Source organism: Rhipicephalus microplus, chromosome X, assembly GCF_043290135.1.
Source record: "Rhipicephalus microplus isolate Deutch F79 chromosome X, USDA_Rmic, whole genome shotgun sequence".
In the NCBI taxonomy this organism is placed as follows: domain Eukaryota; kingdom Metazoa; phylum Arthropoda; class Arachnida; order Ixodida; family Ixodidae; genus Rhipicephalus; species Rhipicephalus microplus.
Window position 1 is genome coordinate 499,142,934 of NC_134710.1, and position 24,496 is coordinate 499,167,429.

The 24,496-nt window shown below is 42.6% G+C and overlaps 1 protein-coding gene across 10 annotated transcripts in view; it reads left to right on the plus strand.

Moving 5' to 3' along the window:
- The first annotated feature begins 501 nt into the window (after window positions 1-501).
- Window positions 502-24,496, plus strand: part of LOC119160764 (uncharacterized) — a 174,619-nt gene continuing 150,624 nt past the window's right edge. Inside the window, exons 1-3 of one of the 10 annotated variants that reach the window (XM_075880990.1) lie at window positions 502-1,394; window positions 11,166-11,232; window positions 18,814-18,866. In XM_075880990.1, the coding sequence (XP_075737105.1) occupies window positions 1,293-1,394; window positions 11,166-11,232; window positions 18,814-18,866 (222 nt within the window). In that variant the 5' untranslated portion in view covers window positions 502-1,292. The remainder of the gene's footprint in view (window positions 1,395-11,165; window positions 11,233-18,813; window positions 18,867-24,496) is intronic. The other 9 variants (XM_075880993.1, XM_075880996.1, XM_075880988.1 and 6 more) reach the window with 9 other exon arrangements.

Consider the following 24,496-nt stretch of genomic DNA (forward strand, 5'->3'; position numbering starts at 1 on the left):
CACACTGTTGGCACATCGTCATTCGTTTCGGGGGTCGCGCTGTGCCTGCGCCGCTGAACTCACGCAGCACAATTTCTGAACTTCGCTTGCACAGCCGTAAACTGGTTCCAATTGGTGCAGGTGAATCGAACGGACCTTATATTACACACATTTGCCTAGTCTTCGTACTTGTGGGCGGCGAATCGTACTTGCGGCTTCGTTTACTGCTGGTTACGGTTTTGTTTTAAGGAAAAGAACGAAACCTTTCGAACTTCGTGACCTGGTTTGAAAAAGTAAGCTTTAAAAAATAAAGTGGTGAAGCACAACCACTGAACATTTGCAGATTTTTTTGTTTCGTGAGAAAACAGCTAACACAAACGAAGCCAGAAGCAGGCCCGAAGTACGAAGATTAGACAAATGTGTGTACTATCCATCATTCCTATGCTCGCTGAAGCGCCTTGCGTTGCAGCTCCCGTAGACACTAGTGCCAGAGTTCTCTCTAGTGTATATTAAGAAACTCTAAGCATAAAACATTGCAGGGGCAAACGTGCATTTATTCGACCGTACCTTAGCGATGCACAAAAACCACATTCCCGTTTTTGTTTCTGGAAGCACATATATTTTGCGATAACAGGCTAAGCTCAACGGACCACACCTTGTCTATGAACAGCAGTCAGACAGACCACTGGCTGTTCGTGGTTGCATGCATGATTAAATTGCAGTAAGCAACAAAATTGGGCACAAACTGCAATAGGTGCAATTGTATACACCTGCTTGTGTTTTAAACGTTCCAAATTTTACGTTAAATAACTAGGGAAGATGCCATAGCACCGAGGCTAGCCACACTAGCGAGGCCACCACCTCCTCGGACAAATCCAGCGTGGCTTGGAGGCCACCGCCGAGCAGCGAAGCAACACTGCGCTCATGGCGGCGTCGTCGCGTAGTCATCGTTTTTCAACTTGTGTTCGATGGACGCGGCGGCGACGGTATGAATATTCCAGGGACTATGATATGAAAGCCCATATTAGCTGAGAAGACGCACGACCACGTTCAGTGGCGCGGCGACGCAGCGTTTCGGGTGAGTTTGGGACCAAAACTTGGATCGCCTGCAACGCCCGCACCGGCCGGCGTTCGTTGTGTACAACGACCTTGCCGGCAAGCACTCACCGCCGATTCCTTCCTTCGCTCCCGGTCCTCGTTGCGGTCGCTCGGCCTATGCTGTGGTGGTTTGCGTGCATAGACGCGTGGTCGCAGCTGCTGTGCTCGTAATTCATCGTTGGGGAGTGATTTGTGAGGCAACCGCGCTGGATATCATGGCCCACAGCGGAGGCGGCGAGGAGGCCACGACGCCCGTCGAAGCGCAGCAGCCGTCTTCGCCCGTCGAGATCATGCAGCAGCCCAGGGTGACGTTCGACGTAAGCTGTACGCTGAGTCGGCCGCTCGTCTAGAACGCCGTGCAATACCAACGGGCAGCGAGCTGTTTATGCGCGAGCTCTCGGCTGATGTTCACGAGGCCCGTCGCATGTGTGTGGTCGTTAGTCAAGCGAAATTAAGCTGAGCTTTTCCCATAGTGGTGTTTCTTCTCACCACAGCTTCATGGTTTTCGAATAGCGTAGATAGCGTTCGTTGTGGTCGTCTGCTATTTAACGGAGGCCCGCGAGAAGATAGCAGTCGACGCATGCGTGTGGTGGCGAGAAATGCTAACACAAAGGTTTGCTTACGCTATTATAAAACATGGCTAATAGGGGGCTTTCGCCTGAATCTGTTATATTAACAGGTATGTAAATCATTAAAATATAGCGAGCATGGAGCGCATCAGAAAGAACACGAAACAAGGTGTTCCGTGTTTTTTCAAAGTAGTGCCTCATTTATGTCACGTTAATTTTCGTTGACACCCAAGTTACATATTTCACCATCTCAAAAATGGTTATTGTTTACAAGAAAAACAAAAGAAAAACCTGTGCTCACAAGTGGTAATGGGCAGGCTGGGACATTTAGTGCATATTCGTTGAATTGACAGAAGCCAGTGATAATTTCTGGCATACTGATAATAATTAATTCAACTTTCAGAAGCATATTCATCAGCTTAGATCACATGTTTATTATCACTGGTTACTCAGATATTGCAGAGGGCCATGTGAATGTGTTTTGTGTAATTGTACTACCAATTGAGCAGCAAGAGACCTCTGTTCTGTGCACTTGTGCTTAAACTTATTAGCACCATGTCAGTGCCCATCATGGAAGTAAGGAATGCCGAGGAACGAGAACAGGAATGCACAGACGCCTTTCTCGTTACAGCTTTTTTGTTGTGTGTTTTTCTTGAGTCTTTGTGTGTACACTGTCCTTTTTTATGAAAGGGATTACACGAGCATGCGGCCTATGCTCTGCCGTGGCTACCTACAGCGTCGTCAACCAACAGCCAAAGCAAGCGAGTTTGCTTTTGGCGGCATCACCCGCTGCGAGATTGAAAAGAGAGCGTAGTCTGGCAGCATTCGCCTAATGGTGATGACTCGTTATTTTGATTGCCAATGGACGATGCCGAGAACCAACATGCAGTCTTCAGCAGTCGGTTGATGGTGCTGCAGGCAGACACGGCAGAGCTCAGGCCACGGGCTGACATGTTCTCTTTCGTAAAAAAAGGACAGCGTAGAAGCCTCAACGCCACTGTCACCCGGGCCTTCATGATCATGACCGGGACCAATCTGGATTGGGTTTTTCAGTCGTGAGAAACAGTGGCTGCTGCTGCACAGTCTAAACTGATGTGGATCGAATTTGACGCAGACATCAGTCAAATGGTAGCGTTGCTGCTATCAGGCATGATCACGATTAAAAAGGACCATGTACCAGCACCAGTTGGGAACGAGCCTAATCGTGACCGAAAGTGCTTTTGTGACACCAGTACCGTTTCACTTACAATGAATCCTAACCCTTTAGCAAGCCATTCTAGAGCACTTGGTGCGATGGCAGTATTTGGAAGGAACTCATTCCGGCTTTGAAAGAATAGTAATGTTGCCAATGCAAGTGTTTCTCTATTTTGTCTTCGGTAGCAAAAATCAGTTTGAAAGCTTGTTAAAATGAAACAGCACATCTTTGTTATTCAAGAAAAGGGGATTTTATTTTTACCTGGAATAGGAAACACCATTGTGAAGGTGCATTCAAATGATTTCCAAAGGAGTGGGCAAACAAATAGCATGAAATCTTTATTGGTTGGTGTGTGTTGATTGTGAGGACAAGGTACCAGTAGTGGAAGATGAAAAAAAAAAAATCTGTGAAACACACATAGACTTGTGAACCTGTTTGGCTGTTGGAATTTTCTTTCTAAAACAACTTTAGAGGGGAAGAGTGGTGGTGGGAGGTATGTCCACACCTTGTAGTTTAAAGTAACAGGATAGCCAGGTGGGCTAGCTGGTATTGATTTTTCACAGTAAGCTTTGAGCACAAATGAACGATGCAGGACGAAAAAGGGAAACACACACCACAAGTCCTCTATGAATTTTATTAGGTAACAAAACTTTCATATATACACACAGCGCATTGTGTATATCACAAGGAGTTACAAGGGATTCATCCAAGGCACGTGTTCAGTATCGGATAAAAAAACTCAATTTATAGTCTTGCAGTGAAAGAGATGGTTGGCTTACACTTATTCCAGCGTTCGTTGTGATATATTAGTGCTCCTAGATTTCTTGCGTGGTCTAATGCGGATGAGGAAGCAAAAAAATAACAATGCTCTCTAACAGAGGTTTGCATTTCCGTGTCTGGCAATGGGAAGCAGATGAAACAAAGGCGAGCCATCTAATTAATAAATTATCTGTAAGAGATGTTCTAAGACATTGATGGGTTTGACAGCTGATATGTGCGTGGCCACCGAAAAAAGGAATATGATACACTGCACCTGAGCAGCATTTTACAGAAGCATTCGCAAGTTTTTCACTGCGTTACCCACTTCCCACGGAAGAACCCTGCACCTTTTTGTGCACTATGGAGCAGAATGCCTAAGCCACTAAGGGGCTGAAGAAACTGCCGTCGCTCTTCCCTGCATATTTTGGTCCATTGAACGTGTTATGAATATATGTCATAAAACGGCCATATTCCTGGTCTCTTTGTTTGTGAGAGGAGGAGGAGAGGGCCTTGTTTCTTTTCGCCGATGCGCGTAAACTTTTCCTAGTAAGGTAGAGAGGTGGGAGAGTGGGAAATAATGCATGTTGTAAAAAATCTGTGTAAACATGACGGAGCACTAGAAGAATAGTACACAGTACGAGCCCTGTCTAACGAGGTGAGGTTTATTGAGGTTTAACGCAATGAAAACCAAGACATGTGTACGCAGAAAAAGCTGGAACTGTGTTTATTTCTTTGACACCACCTGAATTCTCTGTGCACACATGTGTTGGTTTTCGTTGCGTTCAATTTTTGTTTCAATGAACTGCAGTTGTTAGACAGCACTCGTACTTCAAAATATTTTGTCAGTGCTCCTTTGAAGACATTTAATATGTCTTGACTTCTCAGTACCATGCAAAAGTTGTCAATGAGAACTACATAGTTGTCTAAGCATCTGAATATTATTATGCTAATATGCAATTTGGTGTGGACTGTCTTAGCCACTTCACTGAAGGAAATGTAGCTCAAAATGGGGGCTACTAAATAACCTATACACATGGTTATTTTTTGCATGCAAAAGCTTCCGAGCCAGTTCTCATGTGCATATTTCAAGTAAACCCTCAAAATTTCACGCACACACCACACTTCTGGAATAGCAGCACTCGCTGTTACTCTCTATAGTACCGTAAAATGTTGGCCAAGTGCCACCCCCTTACGGAGAAGGGCAATCCGACTAGATTTGAAAGGGAAAGGGAGGGCGCTTGCTTAGTCCGGTACCATACGGGGAAATGTAAGCCTGACTATATTTGGGGGGGGGCGGGGGGGGTGGCTTGCTTGGTCTGGTACCGGTTATTGGCGCTTATTTCAGATTTCCTGAAAAAGGGAGGGTGCGCTTGCTCGGCATTTTACGGTAGTGCTACACTTTTTTGTATGACAAGGATTAATAGAGGTCAACGACATCGATGCTGAAGGCTGTATAGCCAACTAGTTCATTGCTGCTATGAAACTCAACAACGTCATAGCTTATCACGCCGAGAGGGTACGTTATATTAGAGGGATCGTGAAACTAAGGTTGCATGGCAAGCTTGGTGGTTATTCATAGCATCCGATGTATAGTGCATCTAGGACGAGACAGAGCAAAAGACACATAACATGCACACTCTGCTGTGTGTATGTTTGTGTCTAGGTCTGTCCAGTCCTGAACCGGAGGTTGGAGGTAGTGAACCATTTTCAGAAAATTGCCAACAACTTGTGTATTGAGAATCCTGTCCGTCCATTTAATACTATACCTTGACTTGTTTTGTAACTGAAAGCACGATTTCAACTCCCCAGCCCACGTTCTCCTCAATTGTATAGCGGGCGCCACTTTAAGTCAGGTGATGAAAAGTCTCTGTCGTCGACTAAATGTGGTGATGCAGTTATGTTTGCTGAGGCATACTTAATTGAGGTTCGTAGCATCATACCATCTTGATTCTGGTGTCGTAATGACATTGTTTCTATTTTTGATGAGTTGTGCAGCGCTGTCTGACGATGCACATGGTTGGTATAGCAAGGACTAAGCCACCCAAGACACACCGCAAAACACAATGTAACGCAACCAGTAAGAAAAAAAACATACTTTGCACCGAGTGAGCGAAGGCAACCGGGTAGGCAAGAATGCACGTGTGACAGAGCCCAGGTGTACTTGAAAGCAGAACTGAGCAGATCAGTTGCTGTACTTGCAGAATATACAACTCAGAGTGCGAAAATTGCTGTGTTGTCATTTTCTTTTCCAAGTTTGTATAATTCTGTTATTTTACAGCAAAAAAAAAAGCTAACGATGTGTTCATAACTTCTCTTAGCGTGAAAGCACCCGAATGTCACACGTTAGTGTCCATGGCAGCCGGTGGTGCTGCATGGTCGTTTAGGGGCCCAAGATAACTGCAATTTCAAACTGCTGTCATTAATTATGAGCTAAATATTGCACCAAAATATTTCTGAATCAGCGTGGTCTAATCATATTGAAACAATGAACATTACAATTGGGCAGTTTCATTTTCTTTTCACGACCCCATCAAACCTTAACTGATGCTTATTTATGGCAATACTCTGATACGACTAGTTGCATTTGTTTTATTCTAACACAATAGCTCCAGATGGCATTCCCGGTTTGGGTGGTTTTTAATTGGGAAAATGACTTCTAGCTCGGGGGGGGGGGGGGGGGGGGGGGGCTCTTGTTTGTTAAACATTTGCCTTGAGCTTGAGTGTTTTCGGTGAGTATTTCGCTCTGGCTTTTACTTCTCTGCTTTCTGCTAGCATTGTCTTGAAATTTTTCCCGATATTGAAGGCTTTTTCGTGAAAGCACCGTTAACTAATGGTAGCAAAAAAAAACCTTCTTTATCCCAGACGACGTGTGAAATCTTGGAGGAATGTTATGTCACAAATAACGCTGCACTATATATGAGCTAACAATCTCTGTCACTGCGTAACAGAAAATTTAGTTTCGTTAGCTGATACAGAACATGTGCCTTAGGTGTATGCCTTCTAACTCTCAGTAACATGTGCTATGTGCTGTTTGTGTACATGAAGGTCTTGTTGTCTAATAAAAATTTAGTTGTGAGAGAGGGCTTGAAGGGCGTTTTTACCTTTTTCTTGTTGTATTGTTTATTTGTGCTCATAGTTCTATATGGACGAAAGCATTATTGTTGTAATAGATGCCACATGATTCCACACAATACTTGGAACATGAAATGCTGAAATTATTTGCCAAATTTTAGTGCATCTTTCATTTGCATGCATTTTAATGGTAATGAACAGAAATATGTTGTTCGTTTAATTTTAACACGCAACCTGATTTTCATGCTCCAGAAACTAAACTATGATTTCAGTACCCTGATTCGTTGGTTTACTCTTTACTGTAAAGCAGCAGTGGTGACGTACTCTCATTTATGAAAAAAGAAAGAAAGAAAGGTACTGAATCGGAGTGACGCTTCAGAGGAGTGCATCGGTTATCATCCCTCTTCAAGGCTCTCTTTATTTCTAGAAGCAACTGTGAACATCCGATATTAACATGTTGGTTGAGTTTCAGAAATGCCTTGCAGCACACAAGGACTGTATACAATGGGTCCAAAGCTACTGGTGTGATGCAGGGGCCTGTGGATTAGATTTGCAAGGCTTAAATGTTGATAGACATGGAAGCGGGGATACAACGGAAAGGTCGGGACAACACGCATGACAGCACATCCTTGGGTCAACCGTCGATGGCTTGTGTAAAGAAGTCACGTAGACCCCCACATGTGCCAGATTAATAGGAATCGCCTCTTGTCTGGGCATGCCAATAACTCATTGTGTTGACTTTCTTTTCCACAGCTTTGCACCTTTTCAGTTATTATTCGGGCCTGACTTCTCTTTTGTGTCCGTGTTTGCGTGTCTTTGATGATAAACCACCTGTGAAGTAGCTCAGCTCTCTCTCTTTCTAAATTGTATGGCCTTTATACATAGTCATATAGTCACTTGGTGCGTACTTACAGTGATGGAAGTTTTGCTGCAATTGCTCCAAAGTGCAATATATGTTAGTCACTGCTTCCAACTGGCTCCGAAATGGCATTGGGGAAACTAAAAATGATTAAGTTAAACCATGTGACCATCCAGCAAGCCTTAATGAAAACTAGTATGAATCTAGTATACAGCTTGTATAATAGCTGTATACTAGAATATTGAGAATGCTATACATACTCACATTTTCATATATGTTTGATATAGTGCTATATTTGTACTTTAATAGCAGGCTATTTTGATTAAATGCATGCGAGACTTCTTATTCATACAAGCTGCTGCTGTGACAACTTTGATATGTGTCTGGTTTCATTTAGGACCTTTATCAGCTTTGACCTCGCTTAGGTCACAAGAACAAGAATTTTAATTGTTATTTCATTTAGCTCATTTGATGTTTGAAAATTTCAATGCTGCCTACTTTCGCAAAATATGAAAACCTTTACTTGGTGTTCAGAGACCGACCATCCGTTTGCCTAATTATGATCCTTGTAATTTGTAGTGATTATTGTATGTGTAATATATTTCATATTGAGTATTAAGATAGGAGGTGTAATTGATGCATTAAACTCCAGGAGTCATTCACAATATTTTGCTTTCAGCTCCAAAAACACCAATAGCTGTTCCAGGCTAACATTTTTTCTGCTCCATAATCTGCTCCAAAAATCAAAACGTCACTTCCACACTGTACTTGGTACATAGTTGCTTGCAAGGGCACTCGCCCTGTGGGAAATTGGTGACATGGGGCTGCCAGACTTAAAAATATGGTCAGTTTTTTTTTTTTTTCTGCAGTAGTACGCACAAAAAATTTTCACAGTGTTTGTTTCATGTTTGAATCTAGTGTGTGCATAATTTCTGAGTATGTCTCCCTGCAAAGGTGAAGTCTGCAAGGGAATCAGTGTTTTAGCACATTTACTTGAATCTATTGCTGTTGTCATTCTGAAAAAGACGTACGCAGAAGTTAAGTACCGCTGTGCACTTAATAATGCATATATATGTTTAAGCTTAGATGTGCTAAAAGTGCACTATTGTAAACAGATGGATTTAAGAACATCAACTACAGCTGTTCGTTTCTGCTGGCCTTTACTTATGGAAGTAATCACTTGGGTATATGAGAACAAAGGCTAAGATACCACTGGCATATGTGTATCACAATGCCTAGAGTACAAATGCAACCATCATGGCAATCTCTTGTGTCTTTGTACACACAATGGCTCCTTATCTATAGCCTGGACTGATGCCATATGTAGAATCAAATAGTCAAAGTGTGCTGTTTCCAAAGCCTTAAGGGAAGATGCTGCTTAAAAGAAAAAAATGTTTTTAGGTAAATAGCCTAGAGCAGTAAAATTTTAGTGTGTTTATATCCTTTGATGCTGTTTTCAATTATGTAATTCCTCCTCTGAGAGTTCCATAGTTTTTGTTAAGTATCATGACAATGCATATAGGTCTTTTTTCAGCAGTTTTTTATACTAAACTTCCATATTTATTAGCATTACCCCTTGAAGCATTTTAATATTGGGAATTGTTGTTTCCTTAAAACAATTATTATTTTTTAGATGTTGAAATTGAATATCTTTTTTCTAAGAAGCAACTTTTAGTTTTGTAAGGAAGCACCTAGAGCATTAAGTTAGATCACTGGGGCTTATTGTTAATTACTCATAGGAAAGAATGCTGCTTGGAGTTTTCAGCATTTTGAGCCTCGTTTAATCACTTTTAGTCATTCTGATAATAAGAAGTTTTCCCCCCAAGCAGATGATCTACACTTCTCAAACAGTTTGGTGACAGTTCTGCAAGGACAAGCTGTGCTCATTTGAAGCAGGAAGGAGTTTAATGGCTCTCATTGCTGCACATTCACTGTAGAATGCCAAAAACTTACTATAGAAAAAACGTGGGAAGTCTTAAAATGTTCAGGCCCTGTTAATGACTTGCTCGAAATCTGTGACAAGTTATTCAAAGAAGTGAAGGGGGATACCGACACTCAACTCATGTTAAAAAAAGAAATCAGAAAAATATCAAAATCCAAATAGTACAAATGTAAAGTGTCTAAAATAAAGAAATTGCCAAAAGTTGAATAATTTGGAAAATGCCTTTCAAAGGTAAATTAGAAAGCTTGTCTTTGTGCTAGAGATATGCTTTTTTAAAATGATTTTTTCCTTCATGAGACACTGAGAATCATTGTGGTCTTCACTGTGCGGCTCATGCAATCTGCATTGCCAGGCAGTTAGGGGATGTTATTCCTGTCAGTATAGTTTTGAACAGCCACCTTGTGTTTTTTAAACAAGACTTTAACCCATTAGCAGTTTTCCTTTCAGATGCTAACTATTAAAAACTGTCTGTAGAGGTGTCATATCTCTACAACATTAATTCAAGGCACTCAATATTCAATTGCAACAAAAATAATGAGATAATTATTGAATCTATATGCGTTATAGTAAGTCATTCTAATTAAGCTATGAATAAGTATCTATCCCAAACTCATTGATGCTTACTTTTGGCATAAGCAGAATCTCATCTTGGGCTAGAAATATAGTGCAAATTCATTTTTTCTTATGTCAATTGTGAGCAAGGAAAATTTCCGCTTTTTACATTGCTTGCGAGAAGCCGCACATCGAACGACTTGTTGAACATGGCTGTGCCTTCAGAAAAGTGATCATATGTATCAGTAGACTGCAAAATGAAGTTTAAGGAAGAAAAATTTTATTATGCAGGAGGTTCAATTTATCTAATGTATGATATATTTTGCTCTTTGTTAGCCTCTACTTGATGGAAATAATGAAAAAGAGTGGCGTACATAGTGTCTTAACTACAGGCCTGCTTTTAGTGAAATAAAGCTTGTGAAAACATGACAGTAAATAAGTCGGAGAGAAAAAATGAAATTTTTGGACTAGCATATTTGACCCGAAGGTCACTAGTGAGATCAAATCCTGGCCACGGTGGCTGCATTTTGATGAAGGCAAAAGGCGTATGTGCTTATTAGATGTAGGCAAATTTAAAGAATCCCAAACGGTAGAAATTTGCGGAACTCTCCACTGTGATGGCTATGGTAATCACATCGTGGTTTTTGGGAGGTCAAACACCGACAGTTGTCACTGCTGGCATTTTTCAAAATCTGCTTAGAGCAATCTTCTGACGGGGGTACTTCGTCCATCAGTTTTCGATAGTGCATGGACTGTTATGACTAAAAATTTACCACCTAACCTGGCTGATTGTGCATATTGTGCAAAATTAAATCTGAACTTGCAGGTGGTAGTAATATATACTCTAAGGCCTGCTACAGTAAAACCTTTGGCGACTAATCAAGTGCCAGTGCGAGGTTCTGTGTTAGTGTCACTGTATACGGTGGTGAACTGGTTATTTCATATGCATCAGTTAACCTATTCGATATGCTTTCCAAAGGCAGTGCTCATGATAAAGATCAGAACTTTTGCAGCTCGGCTAATGCTTAGTAAGTAGCACAAAATTTAAAGTAATGTAAATCACTACAAGAGTTTGGTTAATAAAAACAATATTAATAATTTAGTGTCAATAACTTTTTGTGTTAATGTTATCCACTGTAGCTGGCGACAATGGCACGGTGCCGCTCACCTGAGCCGCAAGACTCTCCCATGGACGAAGAGCTGCAGGGTGAGTGTTCTCGATATATATATAAAAAAAAAAGTTTGCCAACTCTGTTTGCACCAACCAATCTGTTGCGTTGCTCTGGTAAGGTACACCTGCCTAACTGTGCACTTCTTTCTTTGCACGGAGTGAAACCTCAAACGCACAGCTGCTTCTGCTGCGCTCATTCTACCATCTTGGAGAGGCTCATGGTCACATTGCTCTTACCCGTGTGAGAGAGTAAAAACAGCTTTCTTTTTGCATGGCCATTGGTGTCAACTTCAGTGGATTCTGGACTGCACTAGTATTGTTATTTATTTATTATTTATTTATTTAACAATGCCATAGGCCTTTGTACAGGCCCATACAGGAAGTGATTAGAAAAAGTATACATGAGCATGGACATATTAAAATGACAATTGAAAGCAGAACACAGAATGCCTCAGTAGATAATGCTTCAGTAATAGATCAGGAACAACGCAAAAAAAATGCATTGTCATTCGTCATTGAGGTACCATTGCGTGATTGCATTATTCCAAGCTCTCAAGGAACCAGAAGATAAAACGGAGTAAAGCAGGACGAAAAAGGAGTGAACTCGTGTGTCGGCTTTGTTGCGTGTGTTTCAGTGCATGTGCAGGGGTGCAACAGCTGTGCCAATTTTATACAATTCCCCATGTTTGCACCCAGGTGCGCCCAAATCATTAAAATTGCTGAAATAGTGTCACGCCGAGTCAAAATGCCCAACCAGCCTTAAAATTTTCTTAGTTGCGCCAACTTGAGCGAGAAATGAACGCCGCGTTGGCCACCCGCGTGCGCCGTCATTACTTTACCTGGTTGGACGCGCCTTGCTAGCGAGTTGAGAAATGGTGCCCTAAACCTAACCTCAATAATATTGAGGGACCTTTTAAACCGCCGGGGTGAATTATAAAAAGCGGGAGGGGAGAAGGAGGCCGTGTAGCAGTTCAAAAGTCCTTGGCCCTGTTTTAAACCGCGCAGAACGCTGCTTTAACCATATTTGCCGCAATACACCGGCACCCTGCAGAAAAGCATATTCAGATTTGAAAGGCGTTGTTAGCACTAGTGACTAACGAAAAAAGGTTACTGGCTTACTGGAAATCATTTTTGGAACAGTGTATGGCATTTCTGCAGCCCTAAAAAAAAAACTTTTTTTTTCCGCCACTTCTACTTCTCAGTTTTAAAAATTTCCTGAATTTCAAACGTCCCTAGCTTGGCAGAACCACATTTAAAATTGCAGTCTGTCTAAAGATTTGACAAGTGTGGCAAATTCTACTTCATCATAGCCTACACTGTGTGGTGTTTCAAAATACTTCTTTTAAGGAAATAGCAGTGCTCATGTTCACTCTGAACAATTAAGGCGATGTTGAAAGGTTTGTACAGTATGGTTCACTCTTGGAGGAAACACGGCAATGCGTGGCTGGCAGCCCGCTGGGCGCAAACTGACGGCGATATTTGTAAACACAGCGCATGCGCATAGACATGAAAGGGTGGGGCTTGCCGCGTTTCGTGTGCTTTTTTCCACTTCGGCGCTTGCAGTGCGCTGGATACCGCGTTCGCTTTTCTGCGATATGATTCATGTCCCCGCCACTCTCTCTGCTCCTCCCTGGAGAATCAGCGCACAGAAAAAAAGTGCTGTTCGTTTGTTGTGCTTTCTCGGCAGCTTTGTTGCGATTGTATTCATGGCCACAGCATCCGATTTCAGAATACAGGAGAAATGCGAAAAAAAAAAGCCATGTGCCCATAGTATTTAGAAAAAAGGTTAAGGAAACACTTGTTTGAAAACACTTTAATGTATCCCACTACGATGGGACACAAAGTTATATAAATATTGTGGATTGCATTACCCAGCAAAAATGTTAGTTATAACTCTCGTTACATTTAGTTTTCTTTGTTGAAACAAAAATGCTACAAGCTCCTTATTTAAAATATGCGATAGCGTTCACTTTTTCGAAAATCATTACATTTCACCAATACGCGCGCTGAAAAATGGTGTACGTAGAAAACTACGGAGTAAACAAAGAAAAATTTATTTCTAAAACCTTTGTGACAGACGGGTCGAGTGAGGGCAGATCTGTAGCCTCGAAATATTTGAATAGTGCAAAGGTAATGAAACACATCTGTGCCCTGCGAAACACAAAATAAAATGCAGATCTGTGTAAGCAAATAAGGACTACGCATGACAGAACTGGGCACTGCAAGAAATTACACTCGTAATGCTGATGATTATGCTGGTAATGAGAAAGTGGCCTTTTTGCGATGGCAGTGACAGCACGCTGGCTCTATTCTTTGTTGTACTGCTTGACTATTCGAAGCCTTTCATCCTCAGGTACTCTAGCCATGCCGCTTCCAAGAACTAGCTCTGCCGAAAATGCGATCAGCGAGTAAATACGCCCCCAGCTGTGGAATTCTGTGAAAGTGATAACGAAGCCCATCGCTCGCGTAGCCTGGTGTTTGTGCTCACCAAAAATATAATTGTAAGCTTTCGAAACGCTGTTCGAACCAGCCAGCCGCTTTTGATAACAGACAAGAAAATCGATGGTCGATGAAGCGAGCACAGTAAGCTTGTCGCTGGCGCACGCCGAGCGTAGGGGGGGGAGTAACAGACCATGCGAGCAAGTACCACCTTTGCAATTCAGCGCGCATGCTCTGCATTTCCGAATCTCCCCAGCAGTTGGCGCCACGCGGACCACCGGTCATGCACTCGCGTGTTCCCCTTAACAGTGGACCGTACTGTACATATATTTTTTTGTTTTTCTAAATGTAGGCTGTTTTAATACTGCTACAAATTGGATATTTTTCTAAATGTAAGCTTTTTTACTACTCCTTCAAACTTGATCTTTCGTGATGAAATATGGATTCTTTTTAAAAATTTTTTTACTGTAACCTGCTCCAAATTTGGATTTTAGGGCTCCAAGAGAAGCATTTTGCCACTCCAAAAATTTCTCCAAATTCTATTTCGGCTGTTGTGCCCCTGTCTCTCTGTGGCATGATCCCACATTGAATGTGCATTGCAGCTTATGAGAGCATGGACTGTCCTTTTTGCCTGTGGCCTTCTTTTGCGTAACACTAGTACTTTTAATTTCCTAATAAACATTACGAACTGAAAGTAACATGACGAAAGAAAGTTATAATCTGGGCTGTTGCAAATAAGCCATGGAAACATTGAAAACGGCTTTTTAGTTGACATCTACAGCAATACCTAGGAACTATGTTTAAAAAAAATTGGACATCATGCTCTGATGTTGTGCCACCTATTCACATGGTTCCTAACATTTTTTAGTCACAAATAAGCCACAGAATGCACTGTATGACTGCGCCATATATTGCAGATTTAAAGGTTCTCAAGGTGGCTTGCAGTGAGTTGAGTTAAGGAACACTTTATGCTTATCTATTTATTTTACCTCTCAAGGCCAAAGGCATTACAAGAATGGGTGAGAAGAAAAATTCATACATGCGTAGATACATATACGCATGTATGTACCTCTCAAAACTGAGCAGTATCGCAATGCAAGAGTATCACGATGGTATTTCAGAGTTACTTTTGAGTATCTGGATTTCTATTCGACATAGATTCTATGAAAGTAATGGTATCTCGGTAGTGAAATGCTTTTAGGATGTATCGATTGTATCATGATACTATGCTAGACTGTTGTATCTGATTACTTTTTTTTTGTCGGAAGTGAGCTGAGGCATATTTTTAAGGGGGGAGGAGAATTGAAGGTTTCTTTTTTTTTGTGCCAAGGAAAAAAGGCACCCCATCGCTCGATGACATAAAACAGGTGCTAATGGTTTCATAATGAAAATTTTGCACACACAACACTATAACACAAACGAAAAGTTCCCAAGCACCTGTGCAGTTTTTGTCTTCGTGTTCCGTGCACAATAGTTTTATTACACAACCTAACCAACTATCCCGCGTTTTTGTATTATTAGAAAGTGATGGTTTCCCCTAAATCACAAGCACTTCATTGCTGACGACAGAATGGCGTAAGTATTGTTTTGCCGGCCACTGCCGAATAATGCCACTGTCTCTTAAGGCCAGTTCAGCTCTGCTAACTTTTTTCAGCTAGTGATCTCTTGCTCCGTGATCCCTGTGCGCATTTTTCCATGGAACAAAGGCATTCTACATAAACACTTTAAGCACATTGAGCTCTTAAAGTGCCGGCCCTTCCAAGAGCAGTTTCTTCCAATTATGGTGGTGGAAGTGACTATACATTGGCTGTCTTTGTTGCGCTATCAGCCACCCTCTAGCCTGTCAGGGTGGGTACCCAGTTTATTTACAAGCGTGGTGCATCTTTGAAATGAGCAGTGTAAAAAACGGGGACACAACAAGTAGTAAGACGCACCACCCAGCGTGTGTCGTTCTTCTTCTTGTGTCCTTGTTTTTTTGCACTGCCCATTTTAAAGATGCATCACCAATTCCAACTTGACCAAATGTCAATTCTTTTAGAAGCGTGAGACTGTCTTTTGTGGTACTAAGCTCCCCCACCGCCGCAGCCAACTACGCTTATTGTGGCTTGCTGGAATGGGTGGCAGCTCTATTGAGGAGTGACCCTTTTGGATCAGGCGACGAGCTCTTGCTGTAGTGTTTGATCAGGTACTCTTAACAGCTCTCTCGAGAAGCGCTCTGACCTACGTCTGTGTTGAGAGAGCCAGCAGGAGCGACCTGTGAGGGCTTAAACCCTCTCACCCCCAAGGAACATCATCTAAGGATGCCAATGCATCAATTTTGCATTTTTTACTTATTCGGCTCCATTGCGTGTAGGTAATTATGGTCAGTATGGGCAATCGTTAGCAGTCTGGCATGGTGCCAACCAGCCCGAACTGTTGAGAATTGAGAAGATGGTGCCTGACTTCGGCTTCTGAACAGTCAGAATGAATCCACGTGAGGGTGAAAGTGTTTCAGTACCTGGGTGACCCGAAAAGAGATATCGCGCTGTAGCTACAGGACTATCCGACTTTGAAGGTGGTATTTACGCTCAATACCACGAATTTGTGTTAATCGAATCTGCAGCGGTAGAGCGACTTTCTTACATGAGTCTTGTGTTGAAGCTGAATCGTTCACGTTAGTAATTTGTGATTTGCTGTAATTATGCAACATAGTGCATAGTGCAACTAGCATAGTGCATTTTGTTGTCTCCAAGTATAATGATTTGAGCATCCAATCCTTGTTGTTTTTGTTTTCCTGCAATAGATAGTGTACTTCTTATTGCTTGATACATCGTATTATGTCATATTAAGCAATTATGTACATTGTAACCCCCCCTCCCAATTCCCAGCTGTGTAAAGTTTGCAGAGCACTGAAAGTTTGGTAAATAAATAAATTCGAGGTTTCAGCGCCCTGCAATTTTAATTACAATAATATGCTCCACTTAACGTCTTTGTGGGCTATGAGTATACCGAAAAAAAAAAACAACAACAAAAAAACAAGGTATTCCAAATCTGTATCACGCTACCTGTATTCTTGAATACTTTCTTTTGGTTTTTTGCAAAAGTATTTTCAATATATCCCATTACATCAATGACAAATGTTTCTCAGTATCTGTATTTCAGGCTTCCAACGAATGCATTTCATTATCTGTATTCCGGAATGCTTTTTATAAATATCTCGGCCCAGCCCAGGTATCTAGACACGTATCTATGCATAAATATGTACACTTACATACATATGTAAAGCAAACCAACTACAGTGAGTAATAGCAACAAGGTAGAATGTGCTCTTATTTAAACAGCATTGTATATAGTGCCATGCTTGCTGGTGCAAACAAAGATCTTATCCTATTTGGCCATGTTATCCTGTAAATATTAACCTTTATACCATAATAAATGTTATCTCTTATCTCTTACTTATTGTCCCATAATATCCCTTGAATAGTGATCAGTGGCTTTCATTTGGCACGACAATAATGTTGTTGACTAAGTTGAGTGTGTCATCGATTGCTGACCAGATTTTGGAGTGAATGATGTGCTTTTAATTGAAACGATGATCACGGTGAACGTAATATCGGCATGTTGTACTGGGTGTTGCTTGTCACATTTTTGCTCGTAATCTTGTCGCTGCGCTTGACAATTTCTCAATAGACGGTGTGTACCTGTGCGGATGAATTTCTCCTGCTCATATTGCTTTTACTGCCTCAATCATGGAGTAATATAAGAGAGGAGCATGGACTCTCCTGCCGTCTTATGTATTCACTCGGGACAAACCATGCAAACATGAACACGGTGGTCCAGTTCATTCCCTTACTGTGCCCAACTACTTCTCTTCACTCTCTCGTGCATGCCTTCCCTTCTCCTTATGCTTATCACGATGCGTGGTGCCATCTGTCGAGTTGCACTGAAAGTTATTCAACCCCTAGGCTCATGAGTGCGTGCTCTGACTGGAGGAAGTCGGGCAGCAGGGAGCGACTAACGGAGAAAAAATGACAAAGCGCATGGGCAAGCAGACACAAGGATGTGACGAAATCACAAGTATGACCGCATACTGTTGTTGTAACTACAGAGAGAATGTCTACCTGCGGCTTCATTCGAGGACGGGCAACCTCTCGTCTTCTGCTTTTCTCTATTCGCATGTCGCAAACATGTTGTGTAACGAGAACCAGGGTACCGTCCAGACGAGAGGAGTCGGCTGTTCTGTCTTATTTTACTGTTATGTGGCCTCAACTGCTCTTTGAAAGTGTCTCGTAGAGAATGAAGTTCCTGGACTTGTGATGCAGTCATTTAGATGCCAGTAATAAAAGTTGCAGTCTTATACTGACATTTGATCAACCTTGCCCACGTGTAGTTTATTGAAAAATATATTGTATATGTATTTGCAGTTACCTTTCTAATGCTTTTTTTTTCTAAGTACATGGTGGTCTGCGGCAACACCTATGCATAATTATGCGCTGATTACAAATATTACACCCAAAATATCAATGAGAGCCTCACTTGCTGATGCTTATTAGCTCTCCTGTGGGAGATCTTGTGTGTTTCCTACTTTGTTGCAAAATATGTATTCAGTGTACATATTAGCCACTTGTGCAAGTGTGCGGCATAGGCTTTTAATAATGCTGCTGTAGTCATTATTGGAAGTTTTGTCTGCAAAAAAGCAGGAGGATACGTAGCTGGACTGGCTGGTATGGGATTAAGATGGAAACAAACAGTGCTGGATACAGAATAGGGGAAGAACAACAAAGTGGTAGTGCTATAAAACAAGCAACTATGAAACATGTAGTAATTTGCAGTTGACCAAAACAAATAGGTTGCCCCGACACCGTGATCTAGTGGCTGAGGTACTTGGCTGTTGACCCACAGGTCACGGGATTGAATCCTGGCAGCGGTGGCTGCACTTTCGATGGAAGGGAAAATGCTTTAGGCCCGTGTGTGTGCTCAGATTAGGGTGCAGGTCAAAAAACTTCAGGTAGTCTAAATTTCCGCAGCCCTCCACTACGGTGTATCTAATAATCATATGGTGGTTTTGGGACGTTTAGCCCCACATATCAATCAATTAATCATCCAGAGTGAATAGGATTTAACTCTTTTCTGCATGGAACTATTTGTCAGCTGTTCCTGTTGTCAGTGAGATTTTACCTGCTCTCTTCGCTGACACAGCTCTGGGACTGTGGGAGGAAGACATGACTGTGGAACAAAAGGTGGAACTGTTGGTGAGTGGTGACACGTGCTACTACTGCATCTTTCTAATGCATGTTGTAGAGCAACTGCTGTGTTTTCGTCGTGTATCGGTCGGACAGTTATAGTTGCAGGTCCTTATTTTGGTCCTCTTAAACTTTATTACGAAAGAAGCTGAAGAAAGACTAAACAAAGCAAATAAAAGGAACACACATACAGGGCTGAAAGCGACGTAGGCATACATTATTTCTGTGTGCTCTTTCTTTTTGCTCGGTTTAATCATTTTTGCCTATGAAATGAAAATTTCCCAAGCATCCTCTTTAGAAAAAGACGTTGCCTTGCAGCCTTCGCAACACAGTGCTGCCAATAGACCTCTCCCTGTTTGTAAACAGTGTGACGTCACTGCGGGCACCCCGCCCACCATACCCTCTCTCGGAGCAGGTGCTGGTTGGCAAGAAAGTTGCACCGGCGCCATATTTCTACATAGCAAAGCTGCGTGTCTGCATTCCTTTGACAGAAATTTCTTCATTGCTATGCCCTGAAGTCACAGCTTTTGAAAGAAGGGTGTCGCGGAAGGGCACTGATCATAGTGTGGAAATTCGCTCGTCGTAGATGGATGCATGGAGAAACTTTTAATTTAGAGTACTGAGAGACGTGACTAGCACGCAGTGGGCTTCACCCACGTAGATAGCAGCCAAAAAAAATCTGATCTTTTTCGAAAGCGAACGTTTTGAATGTACACGGTTACTGGAACTTTGAGAAATATTTGCAAGGCATGGATGTAAACTTATTCAATTTCCATCGTGGCATGTGCTTTGCAGTTTTGGATGAGGTGCAGCATTGGTGGCAGCATGGTTTTGAGCTGCCGTGCAGGACGTCAAGGATAAGATTCTCACTCATTGTGCAAAAGTCTGATCGGAGATGAATGAAAGAAAAAAAAAAACACTTATTGCCGTGCGTTAGGCTCAGGAGAACATATCCTCGTCAAAATTAAACTGAAATTCTGCCGCTGCATTTCTCAATAACCCAGTGAAAATTCATGTGATGGAAAACCCAGCAACTTAATAATATATAATAATATTTGGCACAACTACCTTGCTGCATTTGAAACCTATAACGTGTTTTCATGCCTATATTGCTCCTTTAGGCCTGATACACAAACTTCTAATGCACATTGTCACTTCACAAGGATCGAGCCGTAAAAGTACAAAGCAGATAAGAAACGAAAATCTCCGCTGTGTCTATTAACACGTATCAGGTATCTGATAATACGAGTTACAGCCCTGGTGAAGTGTGTATGCATATTCGACAATGCTAGAACATGCTTATAGCTCATGCGCTGTCGTATATATATATATATCACCTGGAGATTATGCACTCTTATTTTCTGCACGCCGCACATACGCTGAAATGTACCCACCTGCAGATCATCGTGTCAAATCCATTTTTACCTTGAATAAAATGTCGGGTCGTAAATTTCCATTGACAACCGGTTACAGCAACCGGTCCACAAAGAATACCAATGTTTTTGCAAACAAGACGCATCTCGTTATTCACACTGCACACACCACACACAATATTCCCAGTTTTACTGTCCATAAAGGTGAATCAATATTATTGATACCTTTCAATGCGCACTGCATGCCACAGTCAACACTGCACATTTTCGAAGACGATGCCGCTATTCCTCGCACAGGCCGCCAGGTGTATTCACTTCTCCAAGATAAACAGCCAGTCAGCGTAGCAAATATTTCATCACGCACTTTACCACACATCTAGATGTTCTCTGACACATACCACAGCTAATATTGCCACTGTGAGACGAAGATTAGGCTTTCAAAAATAAAAAAGAACTTGCCCCAAGCACCGAGCGACTGCACCCCACTCGGTCACTGGCGGGAGTGTTTTGCCAACAACCGCCTCGCACATGCGCTGGTGACGTCATGCTGTGACATACCCTGGTAGAGGTCTATACCACTGGTAATCCAACTTAGTTGAATGCATTTTTGTAGTCTATAAAAGGTATTCTTGGTGTTCTGCTGATTTCTCGACAGGATTATCACATGGCTGTGAGTCGTAGAGGGCTCTTTCAGCATGCCAGCAGGCTCCCTTGGTTGATGAAAAAGTGTCTTTCTCAGCCTATGAGAAATTACCTTCGTGAATGCACGAAACGAAGGTAGGCACGTGGTGCACAGGCGCACCTACTTTGCCTTTATTTTGGTGTTGTCCAATGCTTTCCTTCAACTTTGGTCTGACTTGTAATTCAAAGGTGGTATTATTGAGCAATCACTAGTGGTCATTTGTAGTAGATGTCGCAGGGCGTGGCATTAGCAGGGGTGCAACAGCTGCGCCAATTGCGCCAATTTGATACAATGCCCCGTAGTTGTATCGAGCTGCGCCAAAACCATGAAATTGATCAAATTACGCCATGCTGCGCCAAGATGCCCGGCCCACCTCAAAAAGTTTCTCAGGTGTGCTAATTTGAATGAGAAATCAAACGAAGTGCACTGACCCTAACCACGAACCACGGTGTAAGTTATATATTCGTTAGGCGAGGACATACGCGAGACGACCAGATAAACAAAAGTGAAGTAACAATGCCGTGTGCCTATCGGACTAATAACCACAGTGGATACCTATCGGCGGGACGACCGAACTTCAAGCAATAAAAGGCATTGCCGTAGCCACCAATGCTTTGCGAGAAATATGAATTTCCTAGTCAGCACACGCGTTCTTGCATGTTGGAAATGTATGTCGCATTTCCACGCGCAAATAAGGTCGACGTGCGGTGTATGCAGTCGTTGCCAGCTACCACGTTGGTTGCCATAGCAAGGGCACAAAAAACATTTTTCTGGCTTGAAGTTGCCTCGTCCTGGCGATACACATCCGGCTCCGGACCAACGGGTGCACACTTGTTGTTACTTTATCTGGTTGAATGAGCCTTGCAAGGGAGCGGAGAAGTTGTGCCCTAAACTTAACCTCTATTGGGCAAAGAAAAAGTGGGAGTGAGGAGAGGGGGGGGGGGGGGGGGTGTAGCGGTTCGTTCGAACATTGCTTGGCTCTGCTCGAACTCGCGCAGAATGGTGCTTAAGCCACCTTCGGCGCAATACACTGGTGTGCCGTGAAACAGTGTAATATGATTTGGAAGTAGCTGTTAGACCTAGTCACGGGACACAGCACATTTTGTTCAACTATTGATGCGTGTAGCGCAGTGTAATTGATTTATGCTATAATCACTGGTGTCTAAAATGCTACTGGCGATAATTTGGAGCAATGTATGATATTTCTGCCGTTCTAAAAGAAAAAAAAAAGATGTGCGTGAGTTTTTTTTTTTTTTTCTGCCACTCCTACTCCTCGGTTTTTACGAATCTCCCGAATTACTAAGTGGCCAGCTTTGCAGAGCCCTATTTGAATTCGCAGAGTCTGTGAAAGGGTTCAACAGGCACAGAAAATGCTAATGTGGACTTCATCTTTGTTTGCTCAGTCAGGTAATTCAGAATACTACATTTATTGATATACCAGTGCTTGTTCACTCTGCACGATTTAGGTTGGTTGAATGATTTGTGCAAACGATTTTAAAAATCTGAATCTAAGCCTTATTTTTTTTATATAATACTACAAATTCGATCGTTCAGGACAAAGATTTTTTTTTCTTCCGGCAACCTGCTCTAAATTTAGACTTCAGTGCTCCAAAAGTAACCTTTTGCTGCTCCAAAAATTGCTCCAAATTCAATTTTAGCTGTTGCATTCCTACATTAGACGCGTTGGCCTGCTTGTGTGACAACATTCCTGACATTTTGCCAAGCACGATGCCTCCGCATAGACTTTGAAATGCGCTTGCTCACACACTCAAACATGTCTGCTGCACATTATGTGAAAAACTTGCGAAACTGCGTGATCTTGCTAGCGTCATGAAACCGCACGAAACAATATCGGCAACATAGACCGTTTCGTGTCGGTGAATTGAATAGCAGTGCTTAATTGGTGTGGAAGGGGCCACTTACTGCCCTTTAGAAAGCCATAATTGCTTAAGCTCATTTGTCAAATGCAGTTGGGAATGTAGTTTTAGGCCAGAAGTAGGAACAGGAACTAATCAGAATACATTTTCGTTACTATTATTTTTTACAAACCTAACAAACCTGCACACTAGCTTCCGAGTGAACTTCAGTTGGGTGAAGCTTTCAGAATGTGGCCCAACACTAGTCTGGACAAGAAGAACAGGGCTGCCCATGTTGTTGATGGGGATGACAGTGCCTTCCAGAAGTGATGCAGTTAAGAAATTGACCCTGTAAGACTTCCAAACATTCTCGGCTCTGGTAGATCGTGAAACTGAAAGGCAGTGTAGTGATGTGAAGGAGCTTCTGTTTGTAAATACTTGTTGGGCATATTGGATCTTCTGCAGTGTTGTTACACTTGATTCTCATCCACAACCTAATCGAAGAAAGCATTATTTGTGTATTTGAGTGTAGTGTTGTAATTAATATGTAAATTGAGAATAAATAAAAGTTGAAGAAAAAAGACCCTTTTCATTGCGGAGGTTCAAAGGATCCATGAATTTACGCTCTACCATTTGCTCTGTGACAAAAGGTGCTTCCCCGCCCACACGAAGCCCACTAATGCAAAGTGTCATTTTACAGCGAAAGCTGTTATGAGATCAAAACTCGGGTCACGTGCGGCACCGTAGTTGTCCACCGCTGCCGGTGTCCATAACCACCATCACAAAATAAAAAAAAAATCTAGTACCAAGTACACAGTGGGGCTCGAAGCCGGGTCCACTTCGTGCCAGCCCAGTATTCCACCACTGAGCTACGCCTGTGCTTGCTACTTGTTCGCAAACTTCCCTTAGGCAGGCTTGATGTCAGGAAAGGAATTGCATTAATATGAGTGTACTGACGTTTATTCGAACAGAGAAGTCGCAACGAGGTCGCGACAGAAAATGGGCGTACGGCAAGTCTGGCAAAAGCCGCACAAGCTCTCGCGCAAGCAGAGCACAGGGCTTTTCGTTATCTTTCGAAGGCGCATACGCGTTGGTGCGTATGCTCTACTACAATACCCCCGGGGTGAAGGGTACCCATCCTGGTGACTCGGGGAGTAGGCACAATGAGGGGGTCGTAGTAGGGCTTGAGACCGTCGAAGTGTACGGTCTCGCGTCCTCGACGGCGCAAATCTGGTGATTGTGTTAGTGGCTCAGTGATGTAATTCACCGGGGAGGTCGCGTCAATGACACCGTACGGACCATGGTACCGGGCCAGAAGTTTAGAAGACAGGCCATGAACGTGCGGGGGCACCCAAAGCCACACAAGGGAGCCAGCACGAAACGTAGGAGCTATGTGGTGACCGTCGTCGTGTCGAGTCTTTTGTAGACCTTGAGCCTCACTTGTCAGAGATCGAGCCAACTGACGGCAGTGTTCAGCGTATCTGGTGACTTACGAAAGCGGGGAGCACTCAGATGCATCAGGGCGGTACGGGAGTATAGTGTCGAGTGGGTGGGAAGGTTCGCGGCCGTACAATAGAAAGAACGGGGAAAAACTCGTAGTCGCTTGCGTTGCGGTGTTATAAGCGAAGGTAACAAAAGGCAATACAGCGTTCCAGTTAGCGTGGTCGGAGGAGGTGTACATCCTCAGCATGTCGCCAAGTGTGCGGTCGAACCGCTCAGTGAGACCAT